The 17,706-nt window shown below is 42.9% G+C and overlaps 1 protein-coding gene across 1 annotated transcript; it reads left to right on the top strand.

Annotated features, from left to right (window-relative positions):
* Positions 1-14,714: 14,714 nt before the first annotated feature.
* Positions 14,715-17,145, top strand: LOC6598875 (protein scylla). Its single transcript, XM_002024012.2, has 2 exons — positions 14,715-15,016; positions 15,701-17,145. Exons 1-2 carry the CDS (start codon positions 14,950-14,952, stop codon positions 16,420-16,422), a joined length of 789 nt encoding a protein of 262 aa, XP_002024048.2. The 5' UTR covers positions 14,715-14,949; the 3' UTR covers positions 16,423-17,145.
* Positions 17,146-17,706: the final 561 nt, after the last annotated feature.

Genomic DNA, 17,706 nt, shown 5'->3' with positions numbered 1-17,706 from the left:
CAGCGGCGAGCCCCTCTGCCAGTTATGGCCAGGTCTCTTTGTCGCTGCCTGTTTGCATTGACACATTTTCTATTTTTGTTTTCCCTCGGAGATTTTCTCAGCATGGATTTATGGGTTCCTTGAGGTTTCCACCAACGACACACACATGTCCTTCTGCTCCTCGACTCCTAGCATTAGATATGCTTCTGTTCTAATTTCCTCACAATATTTTATGCGAATTTTGCAGTTTATTGTCTACGGCTTTGGCTTAGAGTGTGAAAATGTAGCAGTCCCTGTCCTGTCCTGCCCTGTCCGAGTGTGAGCGTGTGCGTGTGCGTGTGCCCTGGGAAATAATTCAACAGTTTTCCCACCTTCTGCTTATCGGCAAGTTTGCTACGGCAACAGTTTTTCCCCCCTGATTTATGGCCCCAGCTGTGGGTTCGGGTTCGGGTTGGGTCTTCGTCTTCATCCTCATACTCATCCTTGGACTGGGACTCGGACTCCATCGCATCGCTCTCTGTGCGGATGTGTGAAGCTTTTGCAGTTACTTACAGCTTACAGATGGGGAAAAATGTAATATATTTGCAAGTCTATCCAAAGTTTTTGGCTCCTCTCTTGCCCGATTAGTTCATTGACAAAAGTTCGGTTCACACGCTCCCAGCCAGAAGATATTTATCTCACTCGATTCCTGATTAGTGAATCAATATGAACCTGTTTAATATGCAAATCGAATTTTGCCAACTTCATATAAATGCGTATATTTATTCAATTTACGATATAATGCATGGGGAATCGCCTGTTAATTTATGGATTGTCCCCCCTGCAATCTATAATTGGATATTATCAAACCAAATATACGATACTCGCATGTGTGTGTGCCAGAGTGTGTGTGTGTGTGTGTGTGTGTGTGTGTTTGTAAGCCTCTTAAAATATTAAAATTCATTCTAAGTATATTGTTGGGCGTAGATTTTCACAAATTAATGCCCATCAAATGAGATTAAGTTGAATAACGTTTCCGTTTCTGATTCCTCCCCACGAAATGGTGGCATCTTAAGAAACACGTAATTAGTCCACTTAATAAGGAAGTCTGTAAAGATCAAAGTCCACAGACCAAAAAGTGGGTGTGAAATTATTACATAGAACGGGGGAAAATACATACATATATCAAAATTAATGTACGATTGCTTAAGAAAGTGAATTATTGGTGGGGAATTCTTTAAAATTGGATTTATACAATTCATTATCTGACCCCAGCGCTACAAGTTTCGACTTATTATTATTGCGTTAGTCACATTACATTTTTAATTAAATTTAAAAACTAATACTCGTTGTTCTTATCCATACATTTTTTTTTTCTCTAAGAAATATGCAGTAGAAACATTTAATTTAAAAATCGAATTTAGATTTAATTTTTTGTTTTGTTTTTAATTTTTTTCATTTTTTGATTTGCTTCTTTTATACTAAAAACTAGTATTTTTTAAGGTCTTGCCATTATAAATACTAGCTTGTTGGGAATTAAAGTTCTCCTGTCTGAAGTAAATTCTTACAGCTCAATTCTGAAACATATTAAATTATTCTAACTATCTGATTTATGCACAAGGAACCCACTGTCTTACGATATGCGTATGTACCGCACTGTGCATTGATGTTTAGGCAAACCTTACAAGTTTCTTGAATACATGATATGGGAGCACAAGCGCGATATGAATAGCCTTTAGATTCGAGCATACACGTACATTATATGTATATACTTCTACTTGTCTATACATATGTATGCAAGTACATAGTATGTATAGAAAACCCATTCTAATCAAAGTGTATGTGGCGGATGGCTGCATTATCTGACCGGTCCATTGACTATTTGAACTAATTTCATTATCTTAATGAGAACGTTATTAAATTATTCACGTTTACAAAAGCGCCGGACTCGATGCGAGCACGTTGTCCCAATATCAATGACTAATCTACGAATCTATGCACGGGGCCACACATGGGCATATACAATACTCGTATACGTACTATCCCTACTCCGTAATAGTAATATATGTACATACATGTATGTGTATCTCCCACAACTCTGTATGGTCGCTCACTGTGTATCTGTATTTGTATCTGTCGTGTGGGTATCTGTGTGTGCTCCATTGAATAAAACTTAATCAGCATTTAATTAAATGCACAGAGAATCGGCCAAAAGGGGTTGGCTGTCGCATGTGTGGGGGGGTAGGGGGTAGGGGTTTGGTCGATGGAGGGACGATTGCCGGAGGGAGCGAAATAAAAAGCGATTTCGTTGATTATGTAAATCAATTGAGCAGCGAGATAAAAACGCGTATTTTCCCCTCCTTCCTTCCTCCTCTCCCTCTCCCTCACCCACTCCTCCTCCAGTTTCTCGCTTCTTTTTTTTTTTGCTGATAAATCGAAATCGTTCTTTGGCATTATTCTGTTTTCTTTTGCCCCTTCTTTGGGTCTTTCTTTTTTCCGTTTTTTTTTTTCCCTTTTTCCCCACATTGTTTTTTTTTTTTTTTGCTCGCGGCTTTGCTGGTAACGGCTTTTATATAATCACTTTGCCAGTTGCTGTTTGCCTATCATTTTATTTTATTTTATTTTATTTCACTTTTCCGATACACTCATTATTATTTCCCAATGTGTGTGTGCCTGTGTGTGTGTGTGTGAAAATCATGACAGCGCGAGCCTCTTTTTCATGCCCTTGCCGAAGGAAGGGTATCATTGATATTTACAGTCGTATGGTATACAATTTTATTTTGACTTGTTATCAAGAATATTCAATGCCTTCCGATCAACAGTATCTATATATTTTTGGGCCATCGTCGTGGTCCAATTGGTTGGTGGCAGGGGTCTAGGATATCCCCCGTATATCATATAAAAAAAAGATCACACAGGAGTGTTTTTATAACAACTTCTGGTATTATTCGCTCTTTAGATATTGGATTCCCATCGACTATTAAACGATAATCTTTCAGTTTTAAAAATACAGCTTTCATTACTTTCACCCATTCTTTATTTCTTAGGATTTGCTCAAGAGGCCTTACACAAATATTATTTCACAAGTTCGTTAAATTTGTTCAATAAAAACCATCTGCCATTGTTTTTAGAACGAATTTGATCTCTAGTTAACATCTAATGGATTCTGATGAATTTCTCAGTGTATTACCAACTTCACTTTCGAGCTCTCGTTCTGTTTCTGTTTCTCTTGCTTTTTGTATTTATAGAACAATAATGGAAACTAGAAAAGCGCTTTGATTTGCAAAATTGAGACAAGTAATTTCATGCGCTCTGTGGAGTCCAGATGGATATGTACATGCAAATATATATATACAGATTAAGTGCTCCATTGAGCAGATTGTCCACTGCTAGGGGTACTATTTAATTCGAACCGTGCAAATTAAACTGTTTGAACAGATCTGATATTGGATATTGGATAGCCATGAACATGTTTTGTGTTTACATAGGGAAATTTGTATAAAAATCTACTCTACTAACATACCTACAGGAACCATGCAAAAACAAAAGGCAATCAAAATGGATTTCCATTTACTTTGTCCCGATATTATTTTCTAATTTAACCAGTTGACATATAATTTCATTGAAACGTAATGCCAGAATGGAATATATACATATCATACATCTGAAACGAATAGAAGATATGTACCTAAGTACATTATCTGAATTGGTTTTCCCATACTTTGAACAGATAGAAGGATCCACGCCACCCTCTTGGACGCTTAAAGAGGAAGTCCAAATACTCCTATAATTTGTATAATTTGTTTAAGTGGTGAAATTATTATAAACGCTACGGTTATCTATATAGCATCTGTAATGTGAAAGCCAGAATTAGCAATACCCATTAAAAATTCATACGCTGGAGAGTACAATATTTCGCACTGAAACCGAAAGTTGAGTCACGGAGTCAGCTGTTGTTCGGTGGCAAGGCTCCCATGGGCTGTGGGCTCAGAGGTTCGTTCGGTCTCTTACGTAAATGGATTTCTCCCTTTGAATAGCGCTCTCTCTCTCTCTCTCTCTGTCTCTTTCTCTCCTCGTCTCCATCTGCATTGCTGACGGCCTGGCGGGGCTGACGTGTCCCTCAACACGAGCCCCACGGCTGATGAAATACTCAAGACGGCAAGAGCGAACGACCCATCCATCTGTGGGTTGAGTAATGCGAATCGGGTTGCCATGGGCTTAGTTCTGGACGACTGATGCAATCCGCGACCGATCGGGCCAGGGGTCCGACTTCCACTTCCTGCCCCGAAACGGAGGCTCGACGTGAGGCGTGACACACTTTCCAGACCAGCGGCACTATCAGTCGCTATCAGTATCGTGTTTGCCCAATGATCTAATCGGGGCCCAAACGAAGAGTCAGTCTTTGTTCGCGAAGGTTGCGAAACTGGGCAGACGCTTTGTCTACGCGGTCTGGGACATGTCGGCTGGGTGGTGGGTCCTATGGGGGCTATGGAGCCACGCCATTTCAGCGTATCTGAAGTGCAAAATGTTGGCGATAAAACACGCGACCTTGCCCATTCCACACCACACACACACACACACACACACACACACACACCGAAGACAAAGGGCCATAAAACTAGGAGTCAGAGGGAGAGAAGAGAGTGCTATATAGGAACGTGACGCATATTTTCCCTAGCACCGTTGAATATTGATTTAATATTCTTCTGATATACACACAGGTACACCTATCCAGCGCTCCTACACTTCTTTATACACACACGTTTGTATATGAATATGTACACGAAATCAGTCAGACGATTCGTCGTCGTTGGAGCTTGTTGCTTGGACCTAGATAAGTTTTCTCTGAGGGGGGGCTGGCGGCAGAGGAGGAGGAGGAGGAGTAGGTGGAGGAGCAATGAGGGCAAATATTTGTTGCGAAAACTGTTGACTGATATTCAGACAATCGCAAATTGCAGTGTTATCGCTATCGCTATCGTATTTAACATCTGGTAGACAAATAGGCGACAAAACAACGACCCCAGCCACACCCCCCTCCCACCACAAAAGAAATACGACTCCTTGACAGACAGTGGGTTGACAAAAGGACTGAATGCTTAGAAGGATCTACAAAGGCACTACATAGGCATCATCTTGGGTACAATCCTCTTCGATCGACAAGGAACTCCTTTGTTTTTCGTTAGCCATAAGTATTGTTGGTATTTTGTTTGGTTATTATAAGATTTAAATGGCTCTTTACCTCAAGAGTTTGTGATACATTTGATTTTCGTTTCCTTGTTTTCTCTTGGTAGGAAAATCCAAGACCATACCATCTTTAATATCTCAACTTTACATCTTACTGAAATTACTGAAAATTCATAGAGCTTTTGCTGAAGCATAGCCAAGTGGCTGACATATTGTATAGAGTATCCTCAGATAACCAGCTTTTCACCATTTCAGTAGGAAGGAAACAAACTCCACATCAGAATATCGTATATCTAGCCATATTCCCATATTTACAGATCATTCGATATGGTGTTGATATTTCATAACAATAATAAAAAAGGTTTAAACAAGCGTTCTTCGTCCACTGTGGAGTTACGTTTCAGTTGAGGGAAATATGTTTATGGCTGCTTTCGACGTGATCATGTTTATGTTTATATAAATATGTAAGCATTGGAATATTCCATGCAGAAAGTTCTCGAACATTAAAGGGAACTTAATCTTCTACCCAGAACCGAACCCATATCGGTTCCCCTGCTCTTATGATAAATTTATATGCCATAGCACTTGGTTGCTATGTGAGTGCACTTCCAGAGGGAAACATTGGAAAAACCCGACAAACAATTCATTGTGGAAAATTTGCGGATCATTTGGGTTAAGAGGACGACTCAGGTATGGGCCTGGAAAACTGAACCTGATGAGGGACTCGGACTCGGACCCGGACCCGGACTCGGCGTCAGGTAGAGGCACAGATGGACGGAGACGACACTTCTGGCTGATGAAATCAATTTGGGAAATCAAGCTATCTGCACGGTCTGCATAAATTACGGCCATCCACAGCTCGAACAGACCCCGGCGAACGGGGTCTGACACTCGATAGGTTCTCGAGATGTGGTTGTTGGTACTGTTGTTGTTGCTGGAATGCTAAATCTATTCAATAGACTCAATTTTGTTTAATTGATTTAGTACGACATGACCCGGGAAGCGAAATGATGTGCTCTGTCGAGCTCAGAGCTATTTTTAGTCGATGGGTTCGAAGTTCGAGCCGACGACTCCCTCAATTTGGTTGTGTCCCGGACCTCTCGGAGGGAGTCAACAGCCAGAGCAGAGCAGGGTCTCGAGTCTACTGTCTAGTCGTGGACGAAGCGAAGCTGACCTTCGTCTTGGATGTCGCACACGCAATTTTAAGGGTGATTAGCGTTCAGATGTTGGGCACATGGTACGATATACTACTCGTACCTTCCCTTACCACTCTCTCAGTCCCACTCCCATTCCCATCGAAAGTCGAGAGCTGATTCCGAACTAGTGCTAGACCAGGAGCAGGGACAGAGACGGAGACGGAGACGGAGACAGGGACAGGGACAGGGCCTGGGTTGAGTGCTAAATTGATAAATTGCCTTGATTGGAAAGGAAGTTGTATGTTGGCTCGGGGTTGCTATTGTTTTCCCTCGTTTTTCAGCGTTTTTTTTACGGTGTCCATTTCCCTTTTGGCATATTACCGTACCGTACCGTACCGTACGACTCCAGCTGAGAGTTTTGTTCTGAGTTCTGAACTGTCCATTAAAGAGTCGAGTGCCTATTATGTGCATCCCTAATTGTGGAGAGGGAGGGGTCGTGGATCTTGGCAAGGGGTTACGGAACGCTTTCTTTTCTGTTCTTTAGATGAATGCTCTGAGAACTAGAGACATGGATATCCTCTGACATTAGCATTCATTTAAAGGGTGTACGTGTCACAGTTGTCCGAGCTGGAAGCAGCAATCTTCCTATGACATCATTAATATATGTACATACGTATTATTAATTGAAGTGCATAATACTTATACATTTGATAAGACTTTGAACAGAGAGTTATTTATTTATGGGTGGTTCACCTGTCATCTAGAATTAGTCACATTCCCCTTATCAGAGTCGATCATTCGAGCACTCTTATGACTATTATCAGTGCTATCTTTGTCCAATAAGAAGTGTCAGAGTCACACCATCTTAGAGGTCACAGATCTTTCTTTCAGATCGAGCTTTCACTGTACTTGCAATGGGTTCGAATCGCCTGATGTTTATTCTTTCCATACCCATCTCTCTTTCTCTCTCTCGCTCTCTTTCACACCCACTAACCATCGCTTTTCAGCTGTTCTGTGCTTCTCTTTTCAGCTGGATCTCATATGACAGGTTTGTCACAATCAGCCTCCAGTCCAGTCCCATCCATCCAGCAGTACACACATGTACATATATACATGTATGCACATACATAAGTACATATGTATGTATGTATGTAGCACTTATGTACCTATTGCTGTACTCGTTCTGTTGCTCTATCTCCACATATTGTATCAAATTTTGCATAGTTTTCCCGTGAAGCTAATCCATGGTAAGAGGTGGGGGGGGCAGCAGCCAGCATAGCAGCGAAAAATGATAGGGGGAGTGTAGGTGCAGATAGGTGGAAAGAGGAGTGCTGCCTCCCAGAACACATGTACGGAGGTATGTCCAGTAATTTCATCATTTCTACGTTTTCTCCAATTTCATGAATCTTTACATAGTCGAAATGCGAGGAGAAGAAATAGAAATAGTGAGAGAGGGCGAAAGGGGGAGAGAGGGAGAAGCAGAACGACTGAAAGAGAGAGAAAAGAACCCGTTGCCAGGCAGAAAATGAACTATTGATGGAAAAAAAAGCTGACGGCGAATGCAACACACAAGCACAAGATACAAAAGATACATGGCATGACTTTGTAGCTGATACAAAATATATACGTACATACAAACATACATACATACACACATGTGCATGCGAGGGTTCCATGCATAGATATGTATGTACGCGTGTGTGTCTGTGCAGAATAAAACAGATGATTGCCCATAAGCAAAACGAACAACAGAAACAACAAGAGAGGGGGACGGCAGGCTTAGAATGCCGAGGCTTTTGATACCCTTGCAGACCGATTGTTATACGATATAAATATGTGCCTATATTATGTACATACGTATGTACATATACATATGTATACAAGCACATTCTCTTAAACGATTGGGTTACGTTACGTTTGTTTGAAATGCATACCCAACTTCTAACTCCTAACATGTGGTCAAAGTCATGATACTGTCTGAGAAGGGTATAACATCAGCGGCAGCGGCAGCGGCAGCAGCAGCTCAAAACTTTGCATTGACTGCGGGCAGAGAAAGGCCGGCCGGGCTGGCTGTCTCTCTCTCTCTCTCTCTCACTGGCGATGCTTGCAGCAAAGCAACAAAAAAACAAATAAATAAATAAGCAAGCTAAAAGAAAAAGGAAAAGAAAGAGAAAAACAACAAGCAAACAGCAACGCAACACACACTCTCTCACACACACAATACCACACACAGAAACTGAGGCACAAATGGAAAACAGATGAAACGTTGACGAGGAAGCAACGTTGCCGTTGAGCAACTCGTTCCCAGGCAGCTCGTCTGGCCCAGTGTGTGAAAATCGGCAACAGTGCACTGTGTGCAGGCAGGCAATAAGAAAACGACAAAGTCAGCAGAGGCAGAGGCACACACAGAGGCAAAAGCAGCAGCAGCAGCGGCAGCGGCAGCAGCACCAGCACCAGCAGCGCAGCAACAAAACCTAAGGCATAAAACATGCATACACACTTATGTATATACACACACAACTTATATGTAACCATTCATATACGTATGTATGGGTGCCTTTTGGGGGGCGCGAAACGAGTTGGAAAATCAAGATACTGCGTTTGGAGCAGCAGAGGCAGAGCAGAGGTAAAACAGAGCGCTGGAGTAGAGCCCAAGCAGAGCTAGACGAAGCAGAGCAACCAACTCTTGCAGCGTCCGCCGCTGCTGATTTTGTATACACAATGCAAATACACACACATGCATGTTGCAGGGGGTGGTGCAGTGGAGCCACGGAAAACATATGATGAGCGAAACAGCTGCAAACTCAGCAGCGAAGCTGGCAGAGAAGCGGCAGCAGTAAAGTACTGGACCCCGAATTGCAGCAGCCAGAAAGAGACAGGTAGCTAGCATATGAGCGATTGAGTGGGAGAGAACCAAAAACCAGCTGAGTGAGAGGGCGCTGCAAGCACTGTCAAAAGGCTCGAAGAAGTGTGGGTGCGGGAGAGGGAAGGGCACTGTCAGCTGTGTGAGAGAGATTGAGTGCAGCAGGTCCAAGAAACGGTGAAAACTGAATGAAAATGTTCGCTAAACTTAATAATTGATTAAATATCCAATCGAGTTGGAAATTTGAGCTATAATCTAAAGTTTTAATCATATTCGAACAGTTTTTACCCGCTTCCCAGCCAAGAGTCAGTCTGTAGAAGCAGGAGAGAGTCAGCTGTCGGCGAAAAGAGAACAAGAGAACCAACAGCTGTTTGAGTGAACACCAAAAGAGGGAGAGCGAATAAGCAGTAAACCAGTTATTTCATTTTGAGTGGAGAGCAAATTAGTCAAGAGAGCACATCCACAGTGAGTGAGAATTGCCAACAATATTTAAGAGAAACGAAAGCTCTTGAGTGGAAACCGAAAGCAATTAAATTCTTGAGTGTACCAAAGAGAAACTAGTCAATTTAAGACTTTGCTCTTATTCGAAACTACTCAAACCTAAACGAAGAACTGGAAAACAATTTTCATGAAAATTTCAATGAAAAATAAAGATTTATGGTAATGAAGGAGGAGGAAAATGCCTCAAAAAGTTTAAATTGTCCAAAAAAATGCAAAATAGACGGACATTTGATGTTTTATTTTCTAGTAATTTCAGTTACTTTATCCAAGAACAAAGTTAGGGTCCTCAAAGTTTTCCTCGACTTATTTTGCATAAATCAATTATGAATCTGTCAGATACTTTTCCGCCCACATCTCAATTCAATTGAAGTCCAATTTATTCTCCAATTTCCAACATTTCGCCAAAGAAAAATCATGTCGTTTGCTCGCTCGCTGCGATTCCACTCAAAAATTGAGCCGGTCACGTCCGTCGCTGCTGCAAGGGAAACGGCGGCCGCCAGATGGAGGCAGGCATGCCATTTCTCGCTTTTATTTTTTATTAACAAAAAATAATTTCTGTCTTTAGTTGGGGATAATTTTGGGTAAAAGATTTCAAGGAACTTTTATGGGGTATATCATTTCCGGTTAGCTGTGACTCTCAAAAGTACTCGAAAGAAGTTTCTCTTCTGCTTTGAGCTGCTCCAAAGGAAACTTTGTCCGCTAGATGGCCCCAGGCATGCCGTTTTTGCTTCTCTCTGATGGAAAAATGATTATTTTGCTTCGTTTTGAAGACACTACGTTGGGGATCCTATGAGAGGACAAGGCATGATTTTGATGAAGGAAAATCTCTACCTATCTCCAGATACCCAAAGGCTAGAACTCCACACGAAGATCTAATAGCTATACATTCACACTCTTTCCTTTTGTTGCCAGGCAGGCTCTGCCGCGATGACCTCATATCTCTGAGCGAATCGTGTCCATAATTATCGCCCCCAATCGAATGAGTTTCGCTTTTCAATTGATGCATTCGATTCGCCCCTTATCGCAGTGGATCGATCAAACGGCTTTATCACATTAGCTTATCGCCGTTTCGCTTCCGGCGCTTTCCCCGATTTCCCATTTTCTTGATATTACAGATAGATTTAGAGGGATTCACACTGCCCGCAGGGCAGTGTATCTGTATCTGCATCTGTGCCTGTATCTTCAATGTATCTGCGTGCAATGAACTCCCCGAATTGTGCTCGTCATAGTTTTTGTGGTTTTTTTTTGAGAATTCTGCGAAAGTCGATCTCTTTTTGGGTCGGATAAATGGATAATTTGCTCGCAATTTAGTGTTTTGCAGGCTGCTGCCATGCCGCACAGTAACTTGCCGCACACACCTGCCGCCCCTCTGGCACCGCTGGCACCACTCAACCAGTTCTGGGAAACATTTTGGCAATGGTTTCCCCCCAACTTGTTCTTGTTAATTTTCTTTGGTTCTGCACACGTCTTGTGATTTTCTTCTGATTTTTCCCTGCCACCTTTCACTTTTCCGTTTTTTTAATGAAAATTTATGCATGTGTGCGAGTGTGTGTCTGTGTGCCGGGGTGAAAATGTGTTGTGTTTAGTAAAAAACTAATTTAAATTTACAAATTGCCTTCAGAGGGGGGCAGCAACAGCAACAGCAGCAGCAGCCGCACGCCAAAAGCCAAAAGCCCAGGCATAAACTTTGGGGAAATGGCTTTCCCGGAAAAGCAGACACAACAGAGAATGTTGAGGGCCCAACAGCAAAGGTAAACTTCTTCCTGGGTGTTTTTCTTTTCATTTCATACACACATACTCGTACACATATGTGAACCCCATTGGAATCCCATCGAAGCATCGACAAAATCATAAAGAAAATCCAATTCAGGCCCAAAATTGATTGATTTACTCTGAAAAATTCTGAATTCTGAAAAATTATTATATATGTACGTAAGTTAGTTTTTTTTCCTGGCGAAATGATTTCGATTTAATATACGTTTCCTTTCTTCGCGCACGAAACTGAAACGAAACTTTCTATTATCTTTGATATAGAATCAAATATAAACAAGTGCATATATATGTCTACTATAGACGATCTATAAAATTTGGCTGTTCATTAACCTCTGTGTTGCCACATGAATCACAATTCTTTGTGGTTTATTTTTGCCACTCTTTGGGCTATTTCTTGATTCCGTAGTCGATTCAGATTCTGATTCCGATTCCGATTCCTGTTTCTAATCAAGTGGGGGCCACGCCCCATTAGAGCATTGAATCTGAATCGCAAAGGGGCTGTGTCGCATTTCAAAGATTGCGAAATGCTTGGGATTGCTCAGGTTATCAAAGCAAGCGTTTCGCAATATTCGAAAAGAGCCAAAGAAGAGGCAAAGTCAAGGGGCAGGGCACGGGCACGGGCACTGGCACGGGCACGGGCATGGGCACGTCAGCAACAAAGAGAAGTTCTCGTTTCAATTCATTTATTATCTGACAAAACACATCTACATAAAGCTAATGTGGCACGAAAGATATCCTACACACAGGCAACACACACACACGCAAACACACAAATCCACACACATCGCACAGATAGAGATACGGATTCGTGCTTCAAGGAATTTCATTTCAATCTGAAAGAAATTTGATTTTATTTATACGCAAGTATTTGTGGCAGCCATCGAGAGCAAGTCGGACTTTGAGTTTCGGCTGTTTGCGTGTGTGGGAGCGGGTGTGTGCGTGTGTGTGTGCTTGTGTATCCATAAGATACATTTCAATCTTTCGTTTTCAATCTACATCTACGTGAAGCAGCAACATCTCTGGTCAGCAAACAATGGCGTTGGAGAAACGACAAAGATGAACATGAAGATGGCATAACCCGAACCGAGGAAGGGAAAATGCATTCAATTGAAAGGAAAGGACACAGTCAGGGATCATGATATGAATATGAAATTTTCTGTGCAACCCCCTCACCGCACTCCTCAGAAAATTTTCACTTGCTGATGAAATTCATAAGAACAGGTCGTCCCCTGCCTAAAACATACGATATTATACAATCCGAGAGCGAGCATAACTTATAAAATTATTATGAAATTCGTCATTTACTTTTATCCGAATCGTGCGACTATATATACCAAATGTTCACCAAATATTTATACATTTCAGGGGCAGAACAAGTATAGAACTTAAGGGAAATATTCTTTGAAACACCAAACAGTCTCAGAATAAGCGAAAGACTGAGTTATACTTGATCTTCTGATTGTTGGATATATTTTCTTTAATATTTCAGATGAAAGAATACATAATATTCGGGTGAATTGTCCTTGGATTTCACCAGAATATGAAAACTGAAACCAAGACCTGAACCGAACCTGTTTTATCGCCAAGAAAGAACTCAAACAAGCACTCAATAAAAATAGGGTACGAAAGGTATCCGTCCGTATATGCCGTCCGGCAATACTCAAATAAAATGTCTGAAAAACTCAATTGAAATTTTCTTTTATTAATATTTTGTAATAAATGTTCATCATGAATTTCATCTTTATTTGTATTTATTTGGGAACTTTTTCATTCTTTGTCAGTCCTTAAGGAATACATCAAATGCTGCTCCCCATCCCTCACACCACCATGGCACCACAGAAATGTTCAATTAGATTTTCCCAATCGCATCCGAAAGATACACAAAGATGAACTTCGATTGGAGTTGCCGCAAAAACACGAATCGGTGCGTGAACGACCCACAACTTTGTGAATTACTTGGCAAGAAAAGAGGGGGTGGGGAAATTTGCATTTGGCTTGGTTTAAACCAAACAAAACTCTGATTGTTGCACGAGTGCGAGTGCGAGTGCGAGTGCGAGTATCTGTGGGATTGCAGATACATTTGTATCTGGCCTGGCAACAGAGCCTCGAGCTGGGGCTGCAACTTGCAACGCAATGGCTGCTGTTGCCCCATTAGCCGGGAGTCGAATTTTGTGGCAGACTGCAGTGGAAAATTTTAGTGCTCCTTGCAGCAGCAGCAGCGGTGGCAGCGACGACGACGACGACGATGACGACTGAGGCAGCGCAGTAATGTGGAACGCTGCATGAAGGGATGGTGCGATGAGAGCGGGGCAGGGGAAGGGGCAGGGTTACTTTGGTTTGCTGTTGTTGTTGCTGACGCTTCCTGGCGGTGGCGGCCGGAGAGAACGTTTTCATCATCCTTTTTCGAAACACGCTCAACCGGCGCAAAAGTCACGTATGCACGGCCAACACACACAGTAGCACGTCGAAGAGTGAGCAGCGACAGCGACGCCGGCCGGGTTGTAGGTGCGCACTGCGCATGAGCGACCCAGCAACAGTAACAGCGAGCAGAGAAGAGCACTGAGTACTGAGCACTGAGCACTGAGCATTGAGCATTGAGCACTCATTGAGTTGAGGGTAGTGAAACAGCTGACGTTGTTGCTAGGTTACAAGAGAGCGACAAGAGTGAGTGCGACGGCGAGAGCCGCCTGTGTAAAAAGCATACGACTTACATCAGCCATTTGCTTGCTTCTGCCATGCCATGCCTCCCCTCTACCTGCGCAGAGAACCAACAACAGCGGAATCGGCAGCAGCAGCAGCGGCAGCAGCAACAGCACTGAGTGAGAGAGAGCCTCTGAGCCAGCGGCAGCGGGCAGCGGGCAGCGACGTCGACAGAGCCCGACGAGGGCTATATAAACGAGCCGCTGCCACTGTGGGTCTCATAGTAGCTTCGACGGCCGAAAATTGAAAACCAAGTTGAGACACTGCTGAGAGACAGACAGTGGCCAGAGCAGCAGTCCGACCAGAAACTCACGAAGAATTCTATAAAGCAACAGCAAGAACATGTACTTGTAGCAAACAGATTTCTGAACACTATAAATAATTAATAATATTTGCCATCAACAAATGCAACGGACCAACGCCATTAAAGTGATACAACCACAAATCAAGTTTAAATAATTAATAAAACAACAAAAGTGCTGTGATTCCACTACAAAACAACAAAAAAAAGCTAATCTAAACCAACAACCACACCACACACTGCAGCAGCAACAAATTGAAGCAATCAGCGGCAGCAGCAACAACAACAGCAAATTGTGATAAATTTATTAAGGAAAAAGCAAGAAAAACAAACATTTTTTTTATTTGTTAAAAGAACAAAACGTTTCAAGTGATAGAAAAGCTAAGCAGAAGAAATACCGTCGGCGAAACACATCCACCAACAGAGGAAATTTTTGGAGAAGAGGCGAACGATTTTGATACGATTTTTCAACCGATTCGATTCGATTCGATTTCCTTCGAAAAACCACAAACACCATACACACTCGACCCCAAATGAAAATGGAGGTTATTCCCGTTCAATCCATCTACGGCGGTGTGCTGGGCTCAAACAAAACTAGAGGTAAGTGTACAGGAGAGAACTTCTCCCTGATAGAGAATAGAAAAGAAAAGAAAGAAAGTTCTGGAACCATCCGGAAGAAGTGTGCGAAAAGGCAGACCAAAAAAAGTGTTGTTTAGAATACAAGTATTTTTGTTAATTTTCAAAATAGTAGAGTAGAGTCCCTTTTGCCGTTGAATCGACCTCTCTGTTTGTCTTCCTTGTGCTATAGCCCTGAAAATGGCATCAGTAAATAATTTCGAAAATAATTACACAAAAAAATGCATAAAAAATCAATTTGCAATTACAACAGAAAAAATGTCATAAAAAAGAGGCAGCAGCAATCATGTTAAATTGTTCAACAAAATTAAGTAAAACAAAAGGCAGACAGACGGACAGTGAGACAGGGAGACAGGGAGAGGGAGTGAAACAACAGCAACATGGTCACGTAGGCAGAGAAGCAACAATAAAAAGTGATTTTTCGTTTGGGCTCTTGCCCCCTCCGCTGACGGTCGGTTTTTGTGTGTTCCGCTTTTGTCTTGCCGTTCGCTAGCGGTTGTTGCCAAGCGGCTTTCCGCTGTCCGCTGTTCCGCTGTTTCCCTTTGATGCTCCTCTGCCCCAGCGCCACCCCACCCTCTGGCGCACTCTTTGCGTTTGTTTAAACAATCGTGTACTCATCAGCATCTCCTCTTTCCATTGTTCTTCCAGATTGGACCAGCACCCTGACACCGCCCGCGTCCGCCAGTGTGGCCATTGACGCTGCCGTGAACGCTGCCCCGCTCAAGACCAAGGGCTCCTCCGCCCGCGGCGGCGATGCCCCCAACTACAGTATTAAGCACAAGCAGGCGCCCACCAGCCATGCCCACAACTACAGCAAGAAGACGAAGCCCAGCAGTGGCGGCTACTACTACGCCGGCGAGGTGCAGCCCGAGGAAGAGGAGGAGCAGGTGGCCCCCGCCGACCTGGACATGCGTGAAGTGTCGCATCTGTCGCTGCGGTTCCTGGACGAGCTGCGGGCGGCCAAGTCTCGCCACCTCACCTGCACGGAGGTGTCGCTGCCCTGCGACCTCGTGCCCAGCATTGCGGCCGACATTGTCCGAGTGTCGGAGAAGGAGCCTTGCGGCACCCGCGGCTGCACCATCTACATCGAGTTCGAGGACGAGCCGAAAAACTCGCGCCGCATCGCCTCCCTAAAGCTGGACCCCGAGACGGTCTCCACCTTCGAGGTGTACGTGACGCTGCGCCAGGACCACCGCGGCTGGGCCTCGCTGCTCCCGCAGTTCATGAAGAGCCTGGCACGCACGATCACGATCAGCCCCGAGTACACGATCACCAAGAACAAGCTGTACTCGGCCGAGGGGCCGGGGGCCAGGCGCAGCTACAGCTTCGGCAGCAGCCAGAGCCGAGCCATCGCCACGCCAACTGTGTAGGCGAGAAAGGGTGAGAGAAAGCGCCCAACACCCCTGTGATGTCAAGAGAGAGAAAGAGAGAGATAGAGAACGAGAGGAGTAGTTTGTTGCGATCTGCAACGCGACGACGAAGCAAGTATTCGAAGCCACCCCACCTACACACACACACACTCACACACACACACACACCCCCCCAAACACCCACAAACACACACACACTCATACTAATACTAGAGCGAGAGCAGGAGAGAGCCTCTCTCTGCGACTCAATTTGTAATTGTGACTCTCACCACCATTTACTTAGATGCGTAGTGCTATAATAACTAGACTTTTAAGTTGTTTCTCCTTTTTCACCAACGAAGAAAGAAAAGAAAACAAAAAGAAAAGCAAAGCAAACGCAGATGCAGATGCAAATGCAAAAGCAGAAGCAAAAGCAAAAGCGAAACGAGAAGAAAACCCAACATGAAATTCAAAGATGGCAGCCTCACCCCCCAGGGGGCGGGCCCGTCGACAACTCATGAATATGTGATACTGTTTAAGATGCTAAGAGCTCCCCAGCCAGGGCCAGGGCCCTTCCAGGCTCCTGGCCCGGGGACGTTGATAATACACACCTACACACCCACGAACCACACCACACCACACACCACACACATACAACACACTTACACACCCATACAGAACAGATTTTTGAAGATTGTATGCTATATAGACCGTACGATTGTAATAAACCACAAAAAAAACATACACAACACACAAAAACCAACAAACAAACAAAAACTTGATCTTGCTAAATTTAAAATTTAACTTTAAAAATGCTGAGCAATCAGTGGAGGATTTTAGAGAGGAGGAGTTTTAGTTAGACGCAGCTTGCTGCAATAAAATTTTTAAATTATTAATTAATCTTAATTAAAACCAACAAATTTTAGGATTTTAACAAATTTTTACATATATTATTAAATGTATAGCGCGTACCCCCATCAAAAACAAAAACAAAAACGAAAAAAAAAAACAAAAAGGTAAACCCACACAAAAAAAAATAAAACAAAAATCATCTAAAATAAAATGTAGCGTGTAACAAATGTAAGGCAAAAAATATCTCAGTAAATGTGAAAGCGTAAAAAATTTGTAAAATTTTTTGTCTGTGTAAAAACTCCAATTGCGATATAAAAAAAAGAAGAAGGAAAACCCTAAATGTAGCAGCGAAAGATAAAGGAAAAATTCGAAAAGTTAAATGTAAAACTAAATGCGATATAATTTTAAAAAATTACAAAATGATAACTTAATGTTCTCACAGATACACGACCC

The sequence above is a fragment of the Drosophila persimilis genome, unplaced genomic scaffold (assembly GCF_003286085.1).
Source record: "Drosophila persimilis strain 14011-0111.01,24,50 unplaced genomic scaffold, DperRS2 tig00000700-arrow-arrow-pilon, whole genome shotgun sequence".
NCBI classification, from domain to species: Eukaryota; Metazoa; Arthropoda; class Insecta; order Diptera; family Drosophilidae; genus Drosophila; species Drosophila persimilis.
The sequence above is the reverse complement of the archived record's forward strand: the minus strand, read 5'-3'. Positions and strand labels throughout refer to the sequence as shown.